General features: G+C 42.9%; 1 protein-coding gene across 11 annotated transcripts in view; it reads right to left on the reverse strand.

Annotated features, from left to right (window-relative positions):
• Nucleotides 1–26790, reverse strand: part of LOC139612448 (unconventional myosin-VI) — a 121501-nt gene that overhangs the window by 23636 nt on the left and 71075 nt on the right. For 8 of the 11 annotated variants that reach the window (XM_071468034.1, XM_071468033.1, XM_071468031.1 and 5 more), the window contains exons 19-27: nucleotides 21258–21296; nucleotides 20879–20972; nucleotides 15800–15930; nucleotides 15634–15711; nucleotides 14189–14318; nucleotides 10185–10275; nucleotides 6274–6424; nucleotides 4163–4371; nucleotides 1164–1242 (exon numbers count right to left, since the gene is read on the reverse strand). In XM_071468034.1, the coding sequence (XP_071324135.1) occupies nucleotides 1164–1242; nucleotides 4163–4371; nucleotides 6274–6424; nucleotides 10185–10275; nucleotides 14189–14318; nucleotides 15634–15711; nucleotides 15800–15930; nucleotides 20879–20972; nucleotides 21258–21296 (1002 nt within the window). Of the gene's footprint in view, nucleotides 1–1163; nucleotides 1243–4162; nucleotides 4372–6273; nucleotides 6425–10184; nucleotides 10276–14188; nucleotides 14319–15633; nucleotides 15712–15799; nucleotides 15931–18558; nucleotides 19824–20878; nucleotides 20973–21257; nucleotides 21297–24935; nucleotides 25836–26790 lie in introns of those variants that run through there. The other 3 variants (XM_071468037.1, XM_071468038.1, XM_071468039.1) reach the window with 3 other exon arrangements.

The following is a 26790-nucleotide window of genomic DNA, read 5'->3' on the forward strand; positions in this document are numbered from 1 at the left end:
TCTGTCCACTCCGGACACGACATCTGGGCATCTGGTTTTCTTTCCTCGTCTGGCTTTTTTTTTATATTAGAAAAAGATCAAAATTCTCATTTCTGTTTAATTAGAAATCTGACTTTGGAACAATCTTGGACGTTTACTATTGAAATGTTTGGGGCAGTTGTTGTGCTGCACTTTATCAGAGGTGGGGAAGTTAAACATTTCCTCTTCCTTGAAGGTTTCTCTCTTTCCTAAAACCAGATCATGATGTTTGAAAACAGTTTTTATCTGTGAGTCGTCTCCCTGACTGTGGCGCCTCCTGCGCCTCAAGCCTCCCACAAAAAATGATGTGTGATGGGCCCAAAATAGGTTTATATTACCTCAAAGGTAAAAATGAACTGAACACAGGCAGGAAAATAAACAGGACAATCATTTTTTTTTATCAAGTCTAATTAGCTGCCATTAGGCCTCAATTCATCCTGACTGCAGGAGAGAGGACTGAGAGCAGGGGGTGGGGGTCAGTTATCTCAGTGTCACTGTGTGTTACACCAACAGCAGCTGGGAGCTGAGTGAGCGAGGGCTTTGCCCACCTGACCTCAGACCAGCCCCCATGCAGGCCTGAGGGCTTCTGGTTTCAAAAAACCAAGATGGCGACGGCCACGCTATGAAGTCGAGGCTTCAAAACGGCCGTTCACAAACCAGTGGGTGACGTCACAGTTGGCTGCCCCCAAATACTTTTTTTTAATTGTTATTTTATTTTGAAATTCCCTCTTTGTGCTTCACTGGACAATGTTTGGTGTCTGTGTCTGTGGCAACAGGAGGAGGGAACGTAACCGTGGATCTGACTCCTGAAGCCTCACATTCATGTTTCCTGAACTTCATTTTTACATTTTTACATTTTGTTTTTTCACCCATCACTTCCACTGAAACTGAAACTGCTGTAAGAACAAATCACTTCACAGGCTGTCAGGACAGGCCAGCCAATCACAGTCAACTAAAAAACTCCAGGTTAGAGGAAGCTTGTGGTCGTGGTTGAAAGAACCTGGATGCTCACAGTGCTTTTAAAGAGAGGATTTTCCCCCCCAAACTCTAACTTCCTCATAAGGGTCGTCTGTAGGGCTGGGCTGGTTGTGCTGAACTCAGCCGACAGACGGCCCCCGTCTGCTGGACCCCGCAGCGACACCCACCTGAATCCTCCTCTCCTCCTCCTCCCTCCTCTTCCTCTCCTCCTCTTCGTGCTTCCTCTTCAGCTCCATCTCCGCTTTCCTGGTGGGAGGGAGAAGAAAGAAAGGGATGATGAAAGATGAACGCAGAAGGACGGAAAGATAAAAGAAAGAAGACGAATGAGACAGAAAGAAAGAGACATGGAGACATTAAGAGGAAGAGTAACGGAGCAGTGGAGGAGGATAAATAAAAGAGAGTGGAGGGTCAACGTGTGTTCTAACCAAATACCATGAATCAAACAACAGATTCATGAACAGACCATCATCACAGAGCAAAGATGTCAGATGCTAAACAACTGTCAAACCTCTCACTGCATCATATCACTGAGAAGCGACAGACGATTCATCAGTTTGCAAAACAGTTGCAGATTAATTTTCTGTGAAACCACCACATGATTAATCATCGTACTGTCTGAGCTCCAGTGGATTTGTTGGGATTCGCTTCCAAACCCAACAGATGCATGAAAAAGAAACATTCTCCTGTTTGTGTTTCACTGGTTCTTAAACTGTTATTTACTTTCTTGCTCTTTGCCGTTTTGCTTTTGCTCTGCGCTCACATAGCACCATCAGATCACTGACGCTTTAATCTGCTCCACTTTACTCCGGCCTGCCCGTCCGCTCTGCTCATCCAGGAATTGAAGGTTTATTCTGCTGCTGCGCAGGCTGCAAAGGCTCTAAATAGAAACATCAGCCAAAAGCCTAAAAGAAAGAAAAACTCGTTCTGAAGAGGATTTTTAAAGCCAGCAGTGGAGCCTGCTGGGAGAAATTTCCGTCGACAGGCAGGCTTTGGCACATCCCTATAAATAATGTTTGGATTAAAGCCATACTGGATCTGTGATGAAGAGGAAAATCCTATAAAAACCCTATATTACAGGGTCAGTGGCTTTATCAAGCTCTTCTCAAGCAGCTGACTCTCTCCTGCCTCTGCGACCTTGAGTCTGCGACCTCCAGGTGAATCCTGGGAGTTCATAACTTGCCGGAGGAGGAGAGGGAAGAGAAAGTGGGCCATAAAATGTGGGCTGTCGTCTCTAATGTCTTATATTAGCAGGTAGTGGTTTGTGACGAACACAATGGCCCCCATCAGTCCTCCTGGAAGACTCCCCCTCACATTGAAGGGGGTGGGGGGGGCTCTGGGGGTCGAACCGGCGGTGAGGAATATGCCCGCCACAATCTGGGCAGGACATGAAATTTTCTCTGTGAGCATGTGCAGCGTGTGATAGATTCAAATCCTCACCGGGCGCTGAGACGGTGTCATTTAGGAAACGGGGGGGGGGCAGACAGACCGTCCTCACTCTTACATGGCTTCTCTTAACTCATCGAACGTCGCTCAGAAACATTTTAGTTTATCAGACTAAAGAGACTCGTGGGTTTCAGATCAGTCACATGATCTTCTCTCTGCTTAAACCTGAAACAAAGCAAACCATGAGGAAGGTACTGAAGCCTGCAGCGATGTTCAGGTTCATCCAGGGTGTCGTCACCCTGACTTCACTGGATCCGTATATTAAAGAAACTACAACTTAAGGTTCAAAGGGAGCTGCTTGATTCACAGGTAAATGAACTGCATTTATATGGAGCTTCTCCTGTCTATCAACCGCTCACAGCACTTTACAGTGTCTTCACGCTCATTCACACACTGACACGCAGCCTCAGGTGCAGTCAGAGGCTCAGTGTCGTGCTCAAGGACACTTCGACACAGTCTCTGGATGAGCCGGGATCAAACAAGGACGACTGCTCTGCCTCCTGAGCCACATCCAAAGCTGTCCCAACCGATTCAGTGATGGAACCACGTTAGCACAAAGTGGTTAGCCCCAAATTTGGATGAGATGACACCGCTGACACTGTGTCTGTGTCTTGTCTTATGATTTACATTCATTAAAGCTCCATATTTTACTCTTCTTCTGTGGTTTATCTGAAGTGTTGATCTCCATCAGAAGATATATTTGTGGTTTTAAGAACCAAAAACCATCTCAGTGTAGTTTTACATCTCCTCTCTCAGGTTCTCTCTGGGGCTCTAGTAACGACAGGTCAGTCAGCCAATGAGAAGAGAGCATCAGAGCCTCTCTTCTGATTGGCTGACTGTTTTCTGAGTGATGGAATAAAATTTCAGATTTCTGGTAAACACTCAGAGAAACCAAATCCTGCAAAGGTGGATGGGGGGTCCAGGTGGGCGGGGCTTGGGGCGTGGCTGAGGGCGGTGACTGCTTTGTTGAGACATCACAAAGTTCTGGACGTTACCTACTTACTACCTTTAGACTGGATGGAGCTTTAACCCATATGTTAATAGATAAAATCAGGGTGAGACAATAATAAACAAAAAATATCGACTGTCTGTGTGAAAATGTGGATCAGTGGAAACTGCAGAACAACTTCTAACTCTTGACAAAGAAAGTCTGGTTCACCATCAGACCTTGAACTGACTCAAGTACATCCAGATTTAATTTAGTTGTAAAAAATGTGTGACATTGCTGAGCCAGAAATTACATCATTTAAAGCTGACCCGACTTCTTCACATCAGACTTTTCTATCACTCATCTGTTAAACTTTTTAATCCTAACTCGGGGGCGTTGACCCTCGACGTGCTCACTACTGTTCTCCTGTAATGACGGACGCCGGGGAGCTGAAGCTGTACTCATTGTAAATCAGCTGTGTAGAGCTAAGTACAAAAAAGCAACAACTCAGCCTGATAACACTTTATAGCTTCTATAAAAATAAATCCTTTTCAAGTAGCAGCCTCATTATGTAAATCCCTGTTGGGCACCTTTAAAAATGTGTGGCCGCTGAGTGTATTTGTCCGCTGCAGCAGGTCTCACTGAAAAGAGGCTTTCGCTGGGTCAAAAAATGCCAACTTCGACAAGTGCCTCTTAATTTTTGGTTCTGTACGAGATAGGAAAACAAAAAAAATGTTTCATCTGAGCCAGAAATGTACAAGTGCTGCACCCTGAAGCCCACCCCCTCCCACTTACAGCCGCCTCTCCTCCTCCTCCTGCTTGCGGCGCTGCTCCTCCTCCTCCCTCCTCTTCTTCTCCCTCTCCATCTCCTCCTGGATGCGTCGGAGCCGCTCCCTCTCCTCCTCCTCCTTCTTCTTGTTCTGCATGGCCGTCAGCAGCTGCTCCGACCGGGTCACCAGGGCCTGGTACTCGTGGTCGATGTCGATTCGGGTCATGATGGTGCTCTGACGGACACAAAGTCAGAATCTACTTATAACACCGAGAGCAGCAGCAGGAATCAGCAGATTAATCAATAACGAAAGGAATCACTTGCTGCGGCTCTAATCTGGACATGGTTTAGTTTAATTTTAGCCTGGGGCTGTTTTTCATGGTTTGGCTTAAGCATCTTGTTTCCTGCTGCTCAGCATGAAATTTCAGACAACCGTGTTTGTTCGTCTCTTTCCTGTTTCAACATTTAACAATGTCCCTGTGCACAAAGTCAGCTCCATGCTGATGCTCTCGGCTCTAAGATCTGGTGGAACGGCTTCTAAAAACAGTGGAGATTGTTATAGCAGCAGGTTTATGCTCATGGTTTTGGATTGAAATGTTGAACAATCAGATGTTTTAAAAGGAGATAATTTCCCATGAAATGACTCGACAAATCCCTGAAATACTCTGCTGTTCAGATGATTAAGACTTGGAATGGCTGTTCTGTCTCAAGAGCCTTCAAATGAAGGCAAACCTGACTATTTATTTAGTCTTCACTTTAGAAAAACACTTTAGTCTTCATTTCTGCAGCACTGAAAAGAAAATGTTGCTGTCAGTGATGTGATTTATGTATTTTGTTTCAGGAAGTGAAGGAGGTCAGAAGACGTGACTGTGAAAGTTGTTTCACAACGTTTTGGACGTTTATATGCAGCACTCTGGATCTGACTTCATTCATTCACCCATTCATTCAGTGTTCTGGTGTCCCTTGGTCCATATGTTGTATCCCGCAACATTCTAGCAACACTACACTACATAGCAACCACATAGAAACACCTTAGCAACCACCTAGCAACCATTAGGATGTAGCAACAGCCAGCAGAAATGAAGCTTATTCCACACACACACACACACACAAGATGAAGATGGTCCTGCTGAACAAAACCTTTCAGGATCAGAAACTGTTGTTTGTCAGTAAAACAAAAGACAATGTAAAAATCCCATTAGGGAACCAGGGTGATGCTAACATCCAGGTTAGCTTAGCATACAAAAATATGTCATCCCTGCAGCGCTCTGTGTGATTACGGGGACGTCAGGGCTGCAGACAGACACTGAAGCATCAGCCTCTTCATCAGTGTTAAAAAAGTCCTCAGAGAGCATCAGGAGTCTCTCAGTTCACCGTCACTGTATCTACAAGTGTCAACAGAGAGCGTTCTGACGGCTGACACAGACGCTCAGGGCGGCAGTGTAAACCCGACAAAGGAAGTGTGTTGACATCTTGCAGCAGATGAATATTCACACGCATCTGCTGTCACTGCAACCTTTTCCCTCCGACTGCCACTTATTCTACAACCAAAGCTGCAGGGTGGGGTTTGATGTGACGGGGCCGTTGGCTCAGAGGCTCTCGACCAGCCTTTGTCCTTCTAATCCTGACATTTTCTGCGGTGAGCACCTGTCACACCTCAACGACCCCTCTCCGGTTTAAAAAAAAAAAAAAGATACCAGGTAGATAAATAAAGAAAACAGCGACGCTAAAGTATGAAAATCAAACAAAAACAACGCAGTGAGACATTTAAGATTCATGACATTCATAGAGAAGATAAAGCTCACAATTTAATCCAGTTCAATAGCAAATAGTCTTGACAGTCCATCATTCAGGGTAAATATCTCTGATTCAAACTGCTCACAAATGTCTTAATCTATCCACATTATACATATATATATATATATATATATATATGTATACTTATATAAAAAAATCTTGTGCATTTTGTCTGTCAAACTGCACCAGAATGTGGTTTAACTTCATGCTGTCCGTCATTTTCTTCTGCCATTGTGTGTGTGTATGTGTCAGCGGAACAAAAGGATTTCACTGAGGGATGTGGAAGAATTCAGGCTTCACTTGCACTTCCCAGCTGAACACAGGGTTCCACCTCACATACCTTGATTTTGACCATCAGGGTGTCGATGGCGGCTTCCAGCTCCTGGACCTGCCTGCTCATCTCCTGTTTGCCCTCCTTCAGCCCGGCCACCACCTCGTTGAAGCGATCCATCCTCTTCTTCAGTTTACGCACCTTTACTAACCCGTCGATCCTAAACCCCACACACACACACACACACACACACACACACACACACACACACACACACACACACACACACACACACACACACACACACACACACAGGAAATGGTTAGAGAAAACAACAGTGATTTAGATTCAAGTTTTTCATATAAAGGTGAATTAGCAATTAAACATTCTACAAAGTTTGAAGACATCTGTATACTTTTAAAAAAGTAAGCAGCAACAGAGTCGGAGATATCCTGAGTTTTAGTTTGCTTTCACACCTTTGGTTCACTTGTACTGGAGCAAGAAAGACAGAAACACACTGTTGGCTTTTAGCTCTGGTCCGTTACCCTCGGCTGAGGCCAGCACCAAACTACATACACCAGATGTTAGTAAATGATCATCAGGCAGATTTAACAGTTCAACTTCTGACTTTATGGCAACAACTACTAAAACAGAGGCATGTGGTTGGCCTGCTTTGCTCTCACACCTCAAACAAATCTGAGCTCATTGGAGGCGGATCAAAACCTGGACCAGCTGTTTAGTCCACACCAGAGCTCATTTGAACACAACCAAACAGGTTACTTCCCAGAATGCAATTTAAACTGGAATTACCACCTCACAGCTGTGTGTCTTCACCACCCAGCCAACCAGGGTCACAACCTCCTCTTCCTGACTTACAGTACTGAATAATGGCCATGTTTTTGTGAGGTCACAGTGACCTTGATCTTTGACCTTCGACCACCAAATTCTAAGCAGTTCATCTTTGAGTCCGGGAGGATATTTATGCAATATTTGAAGAAAATAGCTCAGGGCGTTACTGAGATATCGTGTTTACGAGAATGTGACGGACGGACAACTTTGAAATTTAACAGCCATGTCTTCCACACTCAGTGCGCCCAGTTTGTTTCTGACTTCCTGTTACAAACTGAGATAACCCTGATGACTGGGTTATTTATTCAGGCTTCATAAAGCTCCCTCCTGAGCCCAGAACACATTAAACAACGTTTTTAACAGGCTGAGTAATAGTTTACTGTCAAAATGGTGTCAAGCAGCCAGGAATTACAAAGAAAGAACATTGTGTTTAATTCTAGTCAAGATCTGAAAGTTTTCCAAAGAGACAATTATGTCTGGCTGACTCTTGGGGAAAAAATGATGATGATGGGAGATTGAATTTTTAATTTCAATGTGACAAAGCAGCCAGAAACAAAGAGTCTGATTGACATAGAGACAATATACTGTACATACACTTCAATATATCCAACTTCAAAGTTACTTAAGTGCAGATTTAATTGGGAAATAAAGAGCATTGGCCCAAAAGCTATTCCAACTAATCAACAGGGTGGGAGCAGCCTGCAGTGACCTCCTGGTAATCTTGTCCATGGGTAACAAGTTCACCTACCAGTCACTTTGGCAGCCAATAAAGCTTCATCTCCTCTGCCCGCTCTGTTGTAGAGCTGATAAATTACTCACACAATGATGCCAATCAGAGTTCGGCTCCAACACTTGATTTGATGTGATTAGGTTTGATAATGACCCTGTGCTTAGTGCTCCTGCTCTGGTGCGTCAAATCAAGCGCTCACCGTTCACCAAACGTCGCATCGATCACCAACGTTTATTTCAGCCACAGTGGGACTGAACTGCTGCCTTTTTACCACAGCCTCCATATCTTTACTCCTGTTTGTTAGTAGTGACTCCAAGTTTCAATAAAATTACATCAAGTGTGACTGTAGTAGCTGTTTTCTGATTAAGATGCTCAAAATGATTTTAAGGCCCGAAAAGATGTGATTTCATGGAGGATCCCTGTAAGATGCACGGAGAGGGTCCAATAACCAACAAAGCGTCTGTACAGTTACTTTCTCTCAGCCTCATTAGCTGTGTAATTGTTCTGCGTTTGTTCCACTTGTTTCTTTTAGCTCTGCTCGGTCCTTGTGTATATTTGCTGCCACTGCCTTTGTTGCGGATCTTCTAAGTGCTGTAGTGGAGACTGTATTGGCAGCTGGAATTGATGTGGCCACTTTAAACTGGTCCTGTTTGTTCAGTGCCCTGAAACCAATAACCGGATAACCGGATAACCGGGGGGGGGGGGGTTCAGGGAATGTGCTGAGGTTATTCTTGTAATTTAAGACAATGCACAGAAACATGCAACTTTTAAGTATCTGCAAGTTCTCCTTTATAAACTGTATATTTTACATTGTTCTTACCTCCACAAATATTAACTGTTTTCTCTGTTTTTATTTTTTATTCACACTGTTTATAAGGTTTTCAGTGTTTTCATATGTATTCGTATGTATTCATATGTACTAAATGTGGATACTGAAGAAAAAAATAGGAGTGAAAATAAACACCAGCTGTCTCCAAAATGTGCCAAACACAAAATATTACCTGTATTCATTCATATTCATGTCTGTACTACAGGTCTACTGTCTGCTGCTGGTCCAGCAAAGCTTCCACCAACTCTGCTCTAAGTCTGTTCCTGGAGAATTAACCAAGAACTGAGACACAGGCCGAACACAGTGAAGACAAATGATAAAAAACAAGATTTCATATAATTTCACGCCAAAACTGTTTTCAAAATCTCTATGAAAAATCTTTGTAAAATCTTACTAGTTCAACCCAAAGCCAGTGGTCATAATCTCCAATCTCCCCTAATGCACAGCAAATTCATTGTGACATCACCTGAGAAGTTGTGCAGAATAGGTCACAAGGTTGAGACTCGACTTGTCTGGTCTGGTCTTGAGACCTGGGACTTCAGAGCCAAGACATCAAACTCACTTGTGACTCTATTTGTTCCGCCTCTGCTTTTCTCTGTGTAATTTTTCACCACTTCACTTCAGACTCCACCCGGGTTATTAACACCCTGCCGACCCCCTGTAACCATACACTCCACCTCATCAGTGGCACACCCAAACACAGACCCACAGCCTGTTAGCATGGACCAGTGGGTTGCCAGATCAGACTGAAGTCCCCTACAGAGAGGGAGAAACACTCCTGCCCACCTGCCTCCCCCCAGGGTCTCTGTTGTTTATCATCAAAGATCGGAGGTAATAAGCAGAGCTGCACGTGTCGCCAGGCGACTGTCTCCGAGGCAGTGTGTGTGTGTGTGTGTGTGTGTAAGGCAGATTGACACTGGTGAGCTGTGAAAGTGGTGGATAATGGAGAAGAAGAGGAGGAGAGAGATGAGGATGACGGAGTGTGGTAGGAGGGAAGAAGGAGGTGAATGTAACGAGGAGGGAAGGAAGGATGAAAAGGAAAGAAGGTGAGGAGAAGAGATAATGACAGCAGAGTAGAGATGAAAGGAAGAGGAAGGAGGGATAGAATAAGAAAGGATGGAGATAAGTCAACGGAGCTGAGGATGAAAAATTGGTTTGAGGAAGGGAAGGATTAGAGAGTGGACACGAGCAGAGGAGAGTTCGTGATGATGGAGAAGGAGAAGGAGAAAGAGAAAGAGAGGAGAGGAAAAATGAGCTGCACAAGTGGAGGGGGAAGAAAAAAGAGGTAGAGAAAAGTAATAGAAAATGGAGCAACTACTGGAGGGGACAGTTGAGAGGGGAGGGGATAAGAAAGAGGAGGAGGAGGAGGAGAGGATGAACATGGTGAAGAGGAGGGGGGGTGGGACTGGAGGGAAGCAGAGATAAGAAGGATGGGAGGATGGAGACATGGATGGATAGTAAAAAGGTGGAAGCAGGAGAGAGGAACAGAGCAGGAAACTAAGGGGAAGATGGAGAGTAAAGGTGCAGGGAGACGAGTAAGGAGGAAAGAAGGAGCGAAGAGGAGATGCTCACCTTGGCTTGTGCTTCTTCTTGCAGAGCCACATCCGAACTGTCTTCTGCATCTTGACACAGGCGCTGGTCCGGTACAAAATCTTGTTCTTCACTGTGAGGGACAGAAACAGGAAAGAGAATCATGACCTCTAAGAGTCGGGTTCTGCTGGAAACTAACAACAATTCAAATGTATTTAATTGAATGCAGCATGAAAAGTCGGCTGCCACAGACAGAAGCAGAGATGCAATATCATTTAAATATTGGAATAATGGTTCACTTTTCAGATAAGTCACGTGGCGACAGAATAAGTTGTGCATCGAAATAACAGAGCTGGAGATAATAGAGCAAACAGAGTTTAAACCTTGGCTCCTTTACTGGCTCTGCACAAGCTAAGCTTCCATCCAAACGTGAGGCAGATTTTATCAAACAGCTTTGGAAACATCTGCATCCACACCTCTCTGACGTGACCTTTGACACGTGTCTGTGTTCAACAAATTCTTTGACTACAAGGACGGGTCCTGTGCACACAGGTCATCATCTGGCGTCTCCCTTCCAGCTGTTTTCATGGATGAATAAACTGAACCTTTGACTTTAGCCGAGTGTAATCAGAGTGATACCTGATATCTGGAGCGCACACAATGAGTGATTCTATAAACATGTTCCTGCCAGTCCACAGGCGCTGCTCCCAACGTCTTAGAAGTGGAAAGAGAAAAGGACAAACATATCCTTTCCCTGCAATCTTTACCCTTTACCCTTATCCCTTCATTCACACCTAGGGGTAATTTCGAGTCACCAGTGAATCTAACCTGCAGGTCTTTGGATTGTGGAGAAAACCCACGGGGAGGTTTGAACCTAGAACCTTCTCACTGTGAGGCGACGGTGTTAACCATGGTGCCAAACAATTGGTCTGTACCAAAAATTCCATAAAAAGGGTTGAGCAATGCTTGAGTTGTTCAATATCCAGCCTTAGTCAGGCCAGACCAGGCCCCGTGGGTGTCGGCCTGGCTCTGGGACAGCGCCCCAGTTCCTGTTTCAAAGTACAGGCGAAATTAATAACCACTCAGAATAAGTTGACAAACTTTGCCATTATAAAAATAAAAAGGTCCAGTCATCCTGCTTGATGTTCTGTATTCTTGTCCACACATTTAATTTGCAGTGAATGGAGTGAGTTGCTTTCACATGCTAATGTGGTTTACATTCTGTTATTTCTGCAGAATTTCTTGATTTTCCCTCCAAAGCATGCATTGTTTGCGATTCAATTTCATCCCTCCCCAAGTCTTTGGCAACATATGTGCGTTTTCTGTCCTGTCAGTGAAGCAAGTGAAGTGATGTGAGAAAATCACAGGGAGAGAGAGAAAAGATGGGAGAGCTAGAGAGATGAAGGGTGAAAGATAAATAGAGACAGAGATCGATAACATCGCTGCCCAATTCATTTCATTTATGACCTCAGAATATCTAACTTCTGCACTCAACTGAATTAACGACTTTACATTCAACAAACAGGGAGCACTGACTAGTTTAACTGTGCAGCCGCTGCTATTTTCAGCTGTAACATTACACACTTCTGTTGACTGGACAAATTCATTTATGTTTTACAGGATATGATGATAGGCTTTGGCAACACCTGCATCTGTCCAGTTCCTGCCAATAAAAGCTAATTTTCAATTTGATCAATAACGAGAACAATTGTGGAGAGAGGTGATGACAGACAGGGGCCGAGAGAGAAATAAAGGATAGACAGAGTAACAGAAAAAGAAAGAGAACGAATAACCAAAATGTAAAGAGAGAAACTACTGCAGAGAAAAAAGAGTTGTCAGGACAGATGGAGACAGACAGAGACAGAGAGAGAGAAAGAGAGAAAAAGAGAGAGAGAGAGAGAGAGAGAGAGAGAGAGAGAGAGAGAGAGGAGTGTTAAGATAGCAGCCTGCAGTGACTGACACCAACTCTCCTCAGACACTGCGCTGATAAACACAAGACAGCGGACAGATATACAGCTCCTCCAGGAGCTCAGCCTCCCGTTATTAACAGCAGTCTGTCTCTGCCACACACACACACACACACACACACACACACACACACACACACACACACACACACACACACCGCCCGTGGTTTGTTTTGCTGTTGTGCTCTGCTCTGTCCACAAGGCTCCTGGGTATTTTCGCGAGCCATCTGTGCATACTGATCCGTCTCCCGTTTGCATGACGGGACTTCCAACATGTCTGGAAACTGGAAGTGAGGAGCAGAAAAGGCACCGACAGCGAAGGGTGTGACGGGCAGAGGAGCGAGAGGAAGCGTAGCCCTGCTTTAGATTCACACCAGGGATCATCATCTCTGGGTTGAGGTTTCTGGGATCCAGGTGTTGATGGCTGACCTGCTGCCATATTAAACTACAAACAAGAATGTCTTCATCAGGCTTCCTCTAACAAACTGGTTTGTGCTGGTTTTAAGTTCTGTGTTGCCAGTCGACGCCCCTGAGAAGCAGGAAGAAACACAGCGAAGGCTACGTAGCATTAGCCTGGAGAGCTAGTGGTCAGTAATGAATGAAATTAAGGGAGAGATTCGGGGAAGGCTGTTGCATTGTGGGAACATTATAGCCAACCTTCCTCCACAGCAGCACGGTGATGGTGCCTGCAAAGCTCTTGACTTGGGATCGAGTCTGAAAGTTGGCAGCATCATGAGGTCTGTGCAGAGCTCTGGCCCAGCTGCTGTTTATCAAACAAACTGTTTTGAAGGAGATTTTTCTCACTTCCAGTGTTCGTCTTGATTTCATGCAGTTCACTTATTGTCCCAGAGTTCAGGATACGACGACAGTGGACGTCTGGAGACACTTTTATCCTTCGTTGCTGGGGTAACCAAGATTGTATAGATTAGGGGGTGGAGAAAAGCGTAAACTTAGAGAAACTGCCCAAATGTAGTTATTGTTGGATGAGCTGAGTACGGGAAAGGATGAGTTACACGTGTGATAGTAATTATGTCAGAACATGTGACGATGCAGATTTTGGAGTCACACGTGTGTTTAGGATAAAGTTGAGCCGTGTTTGGAGCAAGGAGCAGGAAGGTGTGTCTGGAATTTCAATCAGTTAATGTCAGACGGATCCTGACACATCTCGTCATCCTCATCACTGGTGATGATGGTGTAAACAGTCGGCCTCGTACATCCTCAGCCTTCTCCGCCTCCACTACATTACACCACAGGAAACCCTGATTTAGAGCTTCCTCAGCTTTACTCTGCTTCCTTTAAAACTTCCCCCTGAATCACAAGTGGATGTGACCCACAACAGTGAATTCCTGCCAAGAGCAATCTGCTCCTCATTTCCATTCTTCCATATCCACTTACAGATGAGGGCAGCTCTTCCTCAGACTTGTAGAACTGCTCCTGCAGCGCTGCCTCCAACAGTGTTTCTGCATCTTTCTCTCCGTGCTCGTCTCCAACTGAATCACTTTTCTCTGGATGGTTCACTGTGATGTTGAAGCCTCCAAAAGTGACTCTGCCTCTCCAAACATTGTACTGCACTGTAGTTTGAGGGCTGATGCTGATGGCAGCAGCTGCTGTTGTTGCTGTTTGAAGTGTTTTCACTTCTCTCTCCATCAGGCCTCGATAGTTTGTATTGTAAGGTTTATTTGCTCTGATGAACACTGATGTTTGTGGTTGGTCCTGGTCCAACACTGACCCTGATCTTCACGTCCCTGTCTGTGAGATACTCTGTTGGCTGGTTTATTTACAGCAGGAGGAGCCAGCCACCCAGTCTCATCCCTTCAAAAGCTTAAACTGAATAAAACCTTCATCCGAACATGGACATTAGCTTCTTCACTCTGTCCATGTAACATCTACGTTAGAAAATCAGACGCCGTCCACCTGTTTAGATCAAATTAATGTCAACAGGCAAAACTATTTCAGCTCTGTCACTATCAGTTCAACTAAAAGATCCACTGTGTCTCTCTGAAATGTCGTCCCCACTGTCTCTTCAGATCTTTCCTGATAAAACACTCCTGTGGGAGAATCTCAGCAGATGCTGCTTACGTTTGATGACGGACAGACCGCACCACTGGACCTTCTTCCACCGGCTGTGGATGAGCCACTTGTTGACCTTCTTCACCAGCTCGGCCAGGTGGTCCGGGTCCGACTTCATGATCTGGTCAAACTCTGCAAACTGCACAGAGGGAAAGAAACATGCTCAGGCCTGGGATTTTAAAACGTGAACAGTAACAGATCCAGTTGCTCGGAGCCTGTTTGTCCTGCACAGAAAGGTTCAAGTGAAACTAACGTTGCTAAATAAAACAACAAGGCTCATCCAGTTAATTAAATATAAATTGATTTTTAAATTATCCTATACTGCCATCAAGCAGGTTTCATTTATATGAAACGATGTCTGCAGTACAGCCAGATGTACCATTTCTTCCATATTCAGCTACTTTCAGAGTAATACAGATTAATATCTGTAGCCTGTGGAAACCTATTTTATATTTCACTAAAGCATGACCAGGAGCATGAAGGTGTGCATTTATTTCTGCTCCAGTCGATTCTCTTCTTCATCCATGCATATTTCATAACAAAGTGCTGGATCACACTGGTGCTGCTGAATTCCTTCCAACACTTAGTAAATTTGATTTGAAAGTCTGCTGAGAGCTGCTGTGAAATCAGCTGGGCTGTTGTGATTGTGTCCTCTGCAAACCAACTGACTTTCAAACCTTCAGACCGTCACTGCCTTAATAATGGAAGAGGCTCCTGAATTCACATTTTCACTTTCTCAGCGCTCATGTTTCATCACTGTTAGTTTTCCAGGTTTGATTGCTGACAAATGGAGCTTGTAAGTGGAGTGCTGCCACGCGCTTGACCCTCGAATTTTAGATTTCCAAAGCCTGTGTCTGTGTTAATCTTTTAAAGATCAGCAGGACGGGAGCCTCGCCTCAGAACACACATAATAAATCCATTTATAAAGCCTAAAACTTACTCCTCTGCTATCTAAAGTTTGCTAAAGCTGGAAACTCCAGTCATCTCTGGCTCCTTCCTCGCTAAAACAGTTATTTACGAGGATGTGACGGTATTGCTGTGTCTGAAGCAAACCTCCGAACCCTGTCACTTCCACAGGGACGTGAAGAGTAATGAAAGCTTCTGAGTCCAGCCAGCAGAGGACACAAGTATTTATTTATTCCTTGGAGCTAAATCTACAGTGTCACAGTTACAGTTTGTCACGCACAGTGTGCTCAGCGATCCTCTGCATGCACTCTCACAAGGCCCCACTGGAAACCACATGTCTGACCCAAATGTGATGAATTATTCATCCGCTGGAGAAATAAGAACCCATCTGTTGGCTGTGGACTGCTCAAAAACCTCATCTCCCCTCACCTCAGCAGCCAAAATGACTAATGCGCTTTCCCGCTGTATATATTGTCTTTTTTTAGGAGAACAATACCTACATTAGCTGGTGTGTGTGGGGAATAGAGTGGGTTTTCAAAAAGTCTCACCTTCCCAGGCCGGAAAAACACTCTGGTCAGACCGAACTTGTAGTCGTTCTCATTCAGTCCCAGAGCTTTGAATAAAGCCTGCAACACAAACATGCAGGACATTGATAAACATGAAAATGTAGCTGCATGAAAATGATAATAAGGCGCAGAGGCTCAGGGGGCCGACCTTGCAGAAGAGGCGCGGGTCGAGGCGGGTGAGTTTGGGAGGCATGTACTTCTGGTACATGTTGTAGAGTTCGTGGAAGGGAGCTCTGGAGGGGAAGCCGCCCTGCATCAGGTCCAGCACTGACACCATACCTACAGAAACAGGGAAGGGTCACAGAGAGAAGATTTCAACAGACAGAAAGGAAAAAGTTTGTGGTTTGACCTCCTGAAAAATCCTTACATAACAAACCAGCAACAACAAAACTTATTTTGGTGAACAGAATAAGTCCACAGCATCTATTAGGTCGGTATCTTAAAGGTTGGAGTCCACTGTCTGGTCAGATTTGTAACCTTGTTTCCTTATTCAATGATCAGATAGTTCCTGCTTTAATGAACCAATAGCCATTTTTTAAGGCAATGTTCTTGCACTGCTGCTCATATTTCGCCATAATTTAACATTTGAGAACGTCTGACTTCTTCGAAATGAGAATTATCACAGAGCAGGAACAAGAACAAGCTCTGTGAGGCTGTACCATGAGCTAACTGTTGATGATGATGCTAACAATCACAAAGCCAACATGCCTCCTAGTTTAGCTTTTAGCCAACTAAGGCTGATGGGAAGGTCATTAGTATTTAGTCACAAACCAAAGTATGAGGCAAATTAAACCTTTGACCTGAAGTTGGTGCAAGAGGAAAAGTCATGAGATCACCACAGTTATTACAGTTCATCCTCGGGGGAGCATGAACGTGTGACGCAAAGTTCAAGGCAATCCATCCAATAGCAGTCTCGACAAAGTCAGAACCTTAAGGATTCAGCCTCTGAAGACCAGAATTGTCCGTGTAAAATCTCATGGTAGTTTTTCATTTCATAATGAACCAAAGTGGTGAACTGACCGGCCGACATCGTCATTCCCAGACCCACACTGTCTAAAAACATACATTTCTTTAGGTAATGTATAAAAAAGATCATGAAGTGTCAGTGCACATATGCAGGTATTGAGAGCTTGCAGTGATCTTACACACTGAAGATGCGATAGTGCACCTCGTAAAAAGGACCTCAACTTTGAAATAAGTAAATCGAAGCAGCAGGACTCCACTAAAGAGCTGGGTCATGTTAGGGCACGTGCCAATTAGCAGTATTTGTCAGCCCTGTGTACTTTCAACTTTGTGACCCTTTTTTTTCAGTGGAGTCTCTGTGAGGGTTTGTGCTGTCATGACTTGCCAAATGGTTTCCCCTGACAGATTCATGTGTTTATTTAGGCCCCCTGTACACACTGATGATTTGGCCTCTTTGAAGCATTGTTAGTCATCTCAGTTTGCTTTGAAAACTCATATCAAAGAGGTAATTTCCAGAGCTCTTTCATGGCAGACAGATGCTGCTAACCGGCACTGAGTGCAAATGAACCATCTCTGCAGCAGAGGTTGTAACCGTCATTACTTCAGACCTGAAAAGATAACGTAAAGAACATTTTCACACTCCTAGATACAGCCACTCGCCTCTCTTAAAGTAACAATAGTATAAAGTATATATAGTATGTAGTATAATAAGTTTCTCATTTGGGAAAATCTATACTATAAGTCCCCTAGAATAAGAATTTATTAGCAATTTACTAGCAATTAGCAATATTAGCAGTACTTCATTAGCAATTCATTAGCAGTTAATAAACATTTAATAAATGGTCTATAACCATCATACGTAGCTATAAGGACGTGTTGAAGTGTTTATTGATGACTTCTCCTATGAAGTCACAGCTGAGTTTTACTGCACTGTTATTTGTCATCTGTTTACACAGCAGCCTCCACTTACAGCTAAGTCATAGCTGTTCATGACACATTAACAAACACATGTACCTATAGCTACATTACACTGTGTTGGAAACCATTTATTAAATGTTTATATACTGCTTATAAAGGCTAATAGACTCAAGGTTTTAGCTACAATGGTTAGCAATGCTACATTCAGGCAGAGTGCATTTCAATATATACATTGTTTTAGAAAAGCTGATTAAAATTATCTTGTTAATGGGAAATTATGTGTTAGCATTGAGGCGCACACTGGGCGTTAGCTATTTGCCACACTGTTGTAGGACCTAGCTTATGCTAGCTGATCTTGTCATGAACATGTGACCTGTTGGTTCTGTTAAACGGATCAGCACAGTCTTTATAACTCAACCCGGTGATATTTCATCATTTAACAGTGATGGTGTGTTGGACCAACAGAGCGACACAAACGCCACGGCGCTAGCACGGCAAAAATGATCTCAGTTCTGTAGAGAGGAAAGGTGGAAAGCACTTCATTTCACTGAATAACTTTCTCAGTGTGACACCCGTGATAACATAACCTTCCAAAGATAAGGTGAAACCATAATTGCAGGCCCTGAGCTGCACATAATTCACATCAGACCTCCAATTGCAGTTTCCCCAAAGGAAATGGTACAAAAAAAAAACTCTTGAGGTCATCCTTAATCGAGATCTCACCCTCCACAATTACATGAAGGCAATTTCCAAAAGTGTGTATGTTCACCTTGGAGCCCTTCACGCTTCAACCAGATCCATGCTTTTGCTTAAAAATCCTGTGGCTTCACTGCTGGAAATGTGCAACTTATTCAAGCCAAGTGACGACGTGAACCAGAGCTGCTGAGCATTTTAACCGGGTGTTAGTCTCCCTCCACTGGCTCCCTGTGAAACCACTCACTGGTTATTAAGTCCTGCTTCTAACTTATAAGGTATTACACAGCATCACTGTGTCACTGATTTACTTAAGCCCTCTAAGCCTATCTGTGCTCTCTGCTTAAAAAAAGAACAAGCTCAAAGCTGCTGTGGGAGAGAATCCAGCTTTGTAGGAGGCTACGATAAAATCTACATCTCGTTCTCAGGAACACAAACCATAATGGAAACGTTGTGTTTGGTTGCTGAAGATCCCATTTCTGGATCTAAACACACCATGTTGGTTCACAGAGGCCTCCCTCATCCATTCCAAACTATCACCGTTTCCATTCCCAGTCCAATATAACTGATAAAAAGCTTGCCGGGCTGCGGTATCAGAAGAGGGCATCGTTGAGTTTGTGTGGCTGAAAGCAAAATTGGAGGATATTAAACCCAAGCTCATAATTTCTTTTCCTTCAAACCTGAGGGGGAGGAAGGGGAGTATCACTTCCAGGCTTTTTTTTATTTATTTATTTTTATTTCATTTTATTTGGTTTGGGGAATAGAACAAGTTTAAGACATTGGTGTCAAAGTCACAAAGCTGGATGAGGACACAGAAATCGAGTTCTACATCACAGAGCAGAGGAAATAAAGGCAGCAGAGAGCAGACATGTTGTTTGTGCAGGACTCACCTTGTTGATACTACACAGAATTACATTTTAACACCTTTTTCACAACCATATCGTCCAGAGTATGAACATATGATGAGACAATATGGCCTACAATTACTTCCCACCGGTAAATAACAATAATTCCTAATGATATAGTTAATTAAATTTCTGCAACACAGCCCAGGATAAACGGCATTAAATAGATGAAGAAAGCAATTTAAGAAATGATTAATTTATTCTAGTTCACTGAAGTTTCTGGTAAAATCGGCACCGGGCTATTATGAGACAATGATCTCCGGCTCCTGTAGACAGACACTTGAAGACAGATGTATGAAACTTTATCTTTTATAATTTCCAGACATCCAATAAAAAGCACATTATGGGTCCTCATGAGACCAGAGGGACGTTACCATCAACCACTGTGTATAAAATTTGTCCCAGCTCAGCATGAACTAAAGCAGCAGCAGCAGTGACAGTGTTTGACTGAAACCGCCTCCTGCAGCTCAGTCCACCGCCACAACTGTCCAACTGTTGTTTAAACAGACGCACAACATCTCCTGACAGCCTGAGATCACCTACACACACATCCTCTAGCTCCACAGCCCACAGCAGGCAACATGTGAGACTTCTGTACATTTAATTTGAGGAAACTCAGTTCATTGATATTAAAACTTTTCAGGATCTGGAGATTTCCTGTTTGTCAGGTTGTGGGTGTTTCAGGAAGACGATCTTGAAAAGAAAAGGGCAGAAACAGGTTTTTGTGTCAATCAAACTTCAGTAACTTTAGTTGGGTTGTTCCTGAAGTACATTTCAGAAAACAGACGTCTTTGTTGGACGTTAATGTTCTGAATGGTGAGTCACTGCTGAAGCTGTTGTCTCCCGCTGGTTGTCCTTAGCTTTTTTTAATCTTTCTGTTTATTAAAGAGGTTTGTTGACAGTTTTTATTTATTCACTTCTGTCCTGCTTTTTGTTTTTTTAAGCAGGATGAAGAGCGGCACTGGTGACGGATGTATAAAACATGGTGAACAGAGAGATTATACAAGGTGAGAGAAGTTAACTTTGAAGTGTTTTTGTGTCCACACACACACACACACACACACACACACACACACACACACTGCGCCTGGTGCGTGGTGATGGATACAGAGACAGTCGGACTTCTGTTTGGACATAAACTCACTCTGCTGTTTACCAGATAGTTTATATTGAAGTGTTCACACAGCAGTGACTGAGCCAGAACCAGGATTTCATTAATACTACTGGATGTATATATACAGAGTTTAAAACATGTCTGGATGAACTTTAAATAACTGTTCAAGTAAATTCAAGTAAATACCCGGCTGCCACGCTAAAAAAAACAGTAATACAGAGAAATCAAAACCAAATCAATTGCCAACTATGGAGCTATGAGACGGACGCCTGAAAGGTGTGGACCTTTATGTTCTAACAGCTACAAGGTGGAAACATGACGTTGTAAGACAGTGTCGGTGGATATCGAGGATGAGGAGAGGACGCTGACACTATCCTCAATGGGAAATCCTCATGAGAGCTTTGCTTTCAGAAATGCCAGCAGATTAATCCTGATTTATCTTCATTAAAAACCAAAAAGGGTTGAAACTCTGTTAGAAAGTACTGTAGCAGAGAGTAACTAAAGTAGAGAGTAATCTAAAATTCTGGTTTAAGAGTTCAGAGAGAGGACGACTAGTTTTTTAGAGCTCAGAAAAAAAAAACAAAAAACTGCCACAGTTTTAAATTAACCAGAGTTCATAGAAAATGTTACTGACCAGAGCACTGCAGCTGGGAGAGGATCTGAGCTCCTTCAAACTGGTGGCTGACCATCTTCAGGTTTGGCTTAATGCAGCGAATGAAACTGGAGCCCTGCAGCACAGAAGCAGAGAGAAAAGAGACGTAACCCAGAGCACAGAGGCGCACAGAGAGAGAAACAGCAGGAGCCACAGAGCGAATCAGAAATTCATGACATCCAACACATTCTGACTCAGGACATGATGCTCTGAGCGTCTCATGGGAGACAGAACCTGCAGGTGTTTGTCACTCATGACACAACACAGAGCTGTATCACAGAAAGTCTGAGCTTTACTGCAGCTCTGAGGCCTGTAACATGAAATCAATAGTGTGTCGAGGCAGAGGGAGAAACACACTCACCGTGCTGCGGAGCTTCTCCAGGAGAATATTCAGCTGGGTCTGCAGAAAGAAAACAGAAGAGGAAGAAAGGTTTTTGTGTGAGCAAAGAAACGTTGACTTCTATATACTTTCAAATAAATGTTTCTCTACAAAATTTCTAAAAATGAACTGCACACCAAATAGCAGAAGAAAGAAAAAGACATGCAGCAACCCTCAAGTTTATCCTGATGAAGGTCGTTTTTCCTAATTCCTCCAGGTATTTCTCAAATTTAAAGGTCCGTTGTTTCACCTATAGTTGTGCTTTGGAGCAGTTTTTCTTTCCTGTGTGAGTCCCTGTTTTGTTTGTTAAGTGGCGGCACAAACACACAAGTGATGCAATACACTGAAAATGGTTTCATACTATTCCACTGATCAACCAGTGGCTGTGATGCACCAGTAAAAAGGGCAGAAGGCAGCTGGCAAGTAAACATGGATATAAATAAAGCAGGACTTTAATACTTTATTTTATAAGGAAAGACATGTATTCAACACCTCAAGGATACACACAATGCATTGTGGTACGTTTTTAATATTATGTTATATTTACAAAAATACTCAAGAGGACACCTCAGGATATCTTTACTTAGACAGCATTAACTCAGACAGATATAAAAGAGGCAATGAGACACAATGAGACACACATGATAATAGGGCTATTATCATGTGCTAATCTAAAACTAGTATCAACATATGTGTTTACTACTTTAAGAAGGAAGGATGCTCCACTAGATACAATCTCATTTCTCTGGAATAGTCCAGTATTTGCTCTCAGCTGCAGATCAGATATGAAGTCAAACACATTCATGATTACGTCGAGGTCGAAATCTCCTGATCTGTAACGAGACATAACTCCACTCAACAGCTGCTGTATTGTACTGTATCACTGTCTGAAGCACATGGGAACAACTCATCTGAAAGTGTTGAGCCTCACAGTTTGTAGCCGAGGCTGCTGCTGAGGTGGACGAGCGAGGGCAGAGAGGGGAAGGAAAAGCACTCGTCCCTGATAAGGTTTTGAAAAGAACAGCCTTTCAGTTTGGTTTGCATTAGCCAGATGCCTCTGACTTCCCAGGTCAAGATGGATTAATCCTTTAGTCGCGGCTCACTTGGAAGACCAGCAGGGTTTCCGATAAGAAAACCTTTTAGAAATGTGCATCATCAACATCAAGTTTTACTTCCAGGATTTGTTCAATCAGCTCGGTGTCCCAGTTGGGTGGGGTTTCTAATCAGGTTTTGTCTTTGTAAGTTTTTCAGAATATGCATTTTTAATTTTCCTCAACAGTGTTTTTGCTATTGTATTTCTTTCCACATCATAAAATATTATAAGCTAAAGAAAGACTTTTACAGGACAAGTGCTAGCCTCAAGTTTTCTAATTAATTAATCTCTTTCATTATTGGTGGATCATCAATCACCCATCAAAAGTGGACTGTAACTACCAGTCACCACATTCCTGACCCCTGGACTAGTCCTTGTTATTAGTTACTCATAGTGTTGATGATGCATTATTTTGGACATGAAGAGCATCTGCATTATGTGAATGTAAATGTATGTAAATGTAAATAAACGTATACTAATCAGGGTCAATAATGGAAGAACAGTGATTCCAAACTGTGATCAGAAAGTGACACATGAAGACAGGACGAGTCACCTCACCTGACCACAGTGATGTACTGTGTGTCCTCGGCTGATGTTCTGACTACAATATTGTAAAGTCCAATGAATGAGCTCCTGTTCGTCAAGAGCATAACGTTAGCCTAATAACATAGTTGCCTAAGTCATATTTGAATGTTTTCGGAAAACAAGAAAAAGGCAAAAATGCCTAAGTCAAAGAGATGAAGGCAGACAGTGATTTTAGACTCTAACAAGTGTTCTGATAGGCTGAGGACATAGGCAATAAGGTGATGCAGCAGTGGTAGGAGAGTAAAGTTAGGCAGATATCACAATTTGGCCAATAAATGACTTAGGCAATTATGCTATTAGGCTAACGATAAACCTGTTGCCTGCAGGGTCTAAACCAGCTGCTCTGAACTACTTTTACACTATTTAAAAATTGTTTGCAATTGATTTTGTCGCTCCTTTTATCAGTATTTGTCTTATGTTTATTTGGGAGATAATCTTCTTCATTCTATGTCACTTTTCCCTTTGCTCCTGTCATCATCACTACGACCACTAGATGTCGCCTAGCAACAAAACCTAACTATGAGTCATAATAGCCTGCTGCACAGATGAAATATGGGTTTGTTTTTTTTCAGCCTATTGTTGCATCTTGACAAAATTAAAAGAATGCTGAGCTCTTATCCCTTCCTGTTTTTTAAACATCCATCGATGTTCACACGACTGTCGCTGGATTAAAACTTACAAACCTGCAGAAGTTCTGCAGTTATAAAGCACATCTTTTTTCTATGATTTCTACGTGGATTTATATTATTTATTTGCCATAACACTGAAGTTACACTGAATGTAAAAATGTTTGTATTATTTTAAACCAGCTGCCGACTGTGTTAACAAGCAGCCAAATCATCAGTTCAAGCTACAATAACTATAAACTTCTTTTTTTTAGAACATCTGCTTGCACCTGTCTCTTTCACCTCTCTCAGCATCTTTGCCTCACGTCTCTCTCTCATGCTCCTCAATATATGAACTGTGACTTATTACATCATTTACGTCCTCTAGAGCCTTTCCCATCAGCCCTGGTCATGCGATGTGACTGATGACTTCTCAATCGATCACAAACTTTTAAAAAAATATGGTCTCAGTCATGACGGAGCAATAATTCAGCTTGGGCCATGCAGTGGATATTTGGTATTCAAAGTCTGGTTTGTCTTTCGAGTCCAGGCTGAATTATTAGTCGGGCCAAGATGAGCCTTCAGAAAAGGACACTGTTGTTCTGATGTATTCAGCGCCTGCACTGGGACAAAGCTACGATGTCTGGTCACAATGAAAACCTCAGAGTTTCCCTCCATTGCCCTGGCCAGCAGGCAGCGTCTCCCATCACCGTGACTGACTCTGATTTATCACTGCTCATTTCACCCCCCTGTCCCTGTGCCTGTCTGCCTCTCTGGATCCTCCTCTACACCTTTTGAACCTTAATCATAGCTTTGGTAGAGAGAGGGCAGCCAGGGCAGAGGAGGAAGAGATCTGATGAGATGAGGAGGCTTTAGGAAAACACTGCAGGTAACAGAGCTCACAGGTAATAAGAACTCAGTCGACTCGGCAGCAAGTTCAAGTCCACACAGAGACGAGCTCTGAGCTTCACTCCTGTTGAATAAACCAATTTGCAGACTTAAAAAAAAATATTTCATCTCATATTAGTGGTGTTTGGGTGGTGTTTAGTCTGTTTGCAAATTAACTTTTATTGCCTGCGGTGAAATCTTCTGAGTATTCTATACCTTGTACAGTCACAGTATCCACTATATGAAAATACTGTCTACAGTGTCAGAGGAAAGGAATCTAAGTCAATATAATTCTTTATGCACAACTGGTCAGCAAGTCTCTGAGCTTTAGCAGCGGGTTTAATATTCTGCTGTTCATGCATCTTCTTGCCTCAGCCCGTGGTGACGACTTGAATCAAATTGACCGGATAAGAATAATAATAATAATAATCTGAGGTGGAGGGAGGTTGAGAAATGACGCCACGAGCCTCTAACATCATTAAACAGATACAGATTTTATTGGAGGAATATTCATTCTAAGATCAAGATTTCTGAAGAATCAGTGCAACTCAAAGTTTTTTCCCATCATGCAAAGTTGTGTCTTTGTCCAGGAAGCAACAGAAACACAGTAACTACCTGCAGAGCTTTGGAAGAATTGCTCAGATGTAAATCTAGACTTGATGTGAGATCGTATTCGACCACACGCCTGGAGGTTTAACAAGGCTGCAGACTTCGTTTTAGCAGGAAACTTTATTTATTTATTGATTTATAAATTACATCGTTATTTTTGGGAAACCTTAAAGAATTCATTAAGAAAGTATTTCAAAATAAAAGGCATGCAGAATAAAGTGTTACCCAACTTTTCTATGATATAAAAAAGCTGTTTGATGAGGTCATTGCAGCAGTAAAAACTCGCTGTTTCAGCTTCTCTCAGCTTTCATTCTTTCAAAGACCTTGATAAAGTCCATGCCTTCATATCCTCCCACATACACTACGACAGTTCTGCTGTGCACTTGGATTAGTCAGTCCCTTCCTGCCTACAACTGCCCAGAACGCCGCTGCCAGACTCCTGACAGATACCTGGAAGGGAGACTATATTATTCTGACCTCCTCCAGCGTCCAGTGCAGCTCAGGATTGATTTCCAGCTCCTGCTTTCTTATTTTCAACCCCTTGTTCCACCCCAGGAGCCTCATGTGATCTGACTTCGTGCTCCCAGATGTTCTATTTTATACATCTGTGGCAAGGGTTGGCAACCTGCGGCTCTTCAGCCCCTCTGCAGTGGCTCCCTGTGGCTTCGACAAAAACTAACATGGAAATAAATAAAATGTTTTTTAATTTCATTTTTGTTCATTTATCTTTTTATTTTGTTGCACAGTTATCTTCGAGGTGATTGAAATGATATTATGACACTGTAAAAAAAAAAAAAAAAAAAAGGTTTTAATATTTTGTCAACTAAAATATACATCACACTACTAAGTCTATGGTCCAGCGCCTTTACCAGCAGGTGACTAATTGACCCCCCAACCATGAATGAATCCAAAAAATGAAAAGCCTCGGAGGAAAATAGAGAGTTTAATCCTGCATGGACAGATTCATATGCTTTCACTGCCAACGATGCTGGTTTACCTGTACCCTTGATATGTGGCGAGAAATTAGCAAACAACAAAAATTGTAATGTTGAAAGACATTTTCAGAACAAGCATACAGCATTTGCCGAAAAGTATCAAACTGGAGATGAACGCAAAAGAGCGATTTGGGACCTGCTGCGGAAAGCTGAACAGATCAGGTCTCCAAATCCAACTACTTAAACTTTATAAGCTGTGTTATCAAATATGTTTTGCAGCTCCAGATGAATTATATTTGGTGAAAGAAGGGAGAAAAATGTCTCTTTTGATGATAAAGGTTGCAAACCCCTGATCTAAGGTCAGGTGTGACCCCTGACTGTGGCACAACATCCCCATTTCTATCAGATCTGCCCAGTTCATTGATTCCTTTTAGTCCAGGCTTAAAACGCACTTTTATTCTTTAGTGTTTGGATCCACTTCATGTTTTTTTTTTTTTTGTTTTGTTTTTTTTATGCCACTGAAAATGTTTATTGCTGTGTGCTTTTATTCTGATTTTTATGGCCTGAGTGCTTATTCGTTTTATTCTATCCAGCACTTTGGTCGACTTGTTTTCAAACTCTCTGTAAATAAATGTGACTTGACTTGACTGGTGTGTCTTGATCAGAAAAGCCACTGCGCCACCAACAGAAAAGAGCTGGTGCGGGTGTTTTGATGTTATTATGCCACCATTGTATAGCAATGATTATAGCACATGCTGGGCAACAAGAAAGTCCCTGGTCTGAATACAGCAGTGCCCCTT

Source organism: Trachinotus anak, unplaced genomic scaffold (assembly GCF_046630095.1).
Source record: "Trachinotus anak isolate AG129_WGS33_773 ecotype Australia unplaced genomic scaffold, CSIRO_AGI_Tana_v1 ptg000031l, whole genome shotgun sequence".
Taxonomy (NCBI): Eukaryota; Metazoa; Chordata; class Actinopteri; order Carangiformes; family Carangidae; genus Trachinotus; species Trachinotus anak.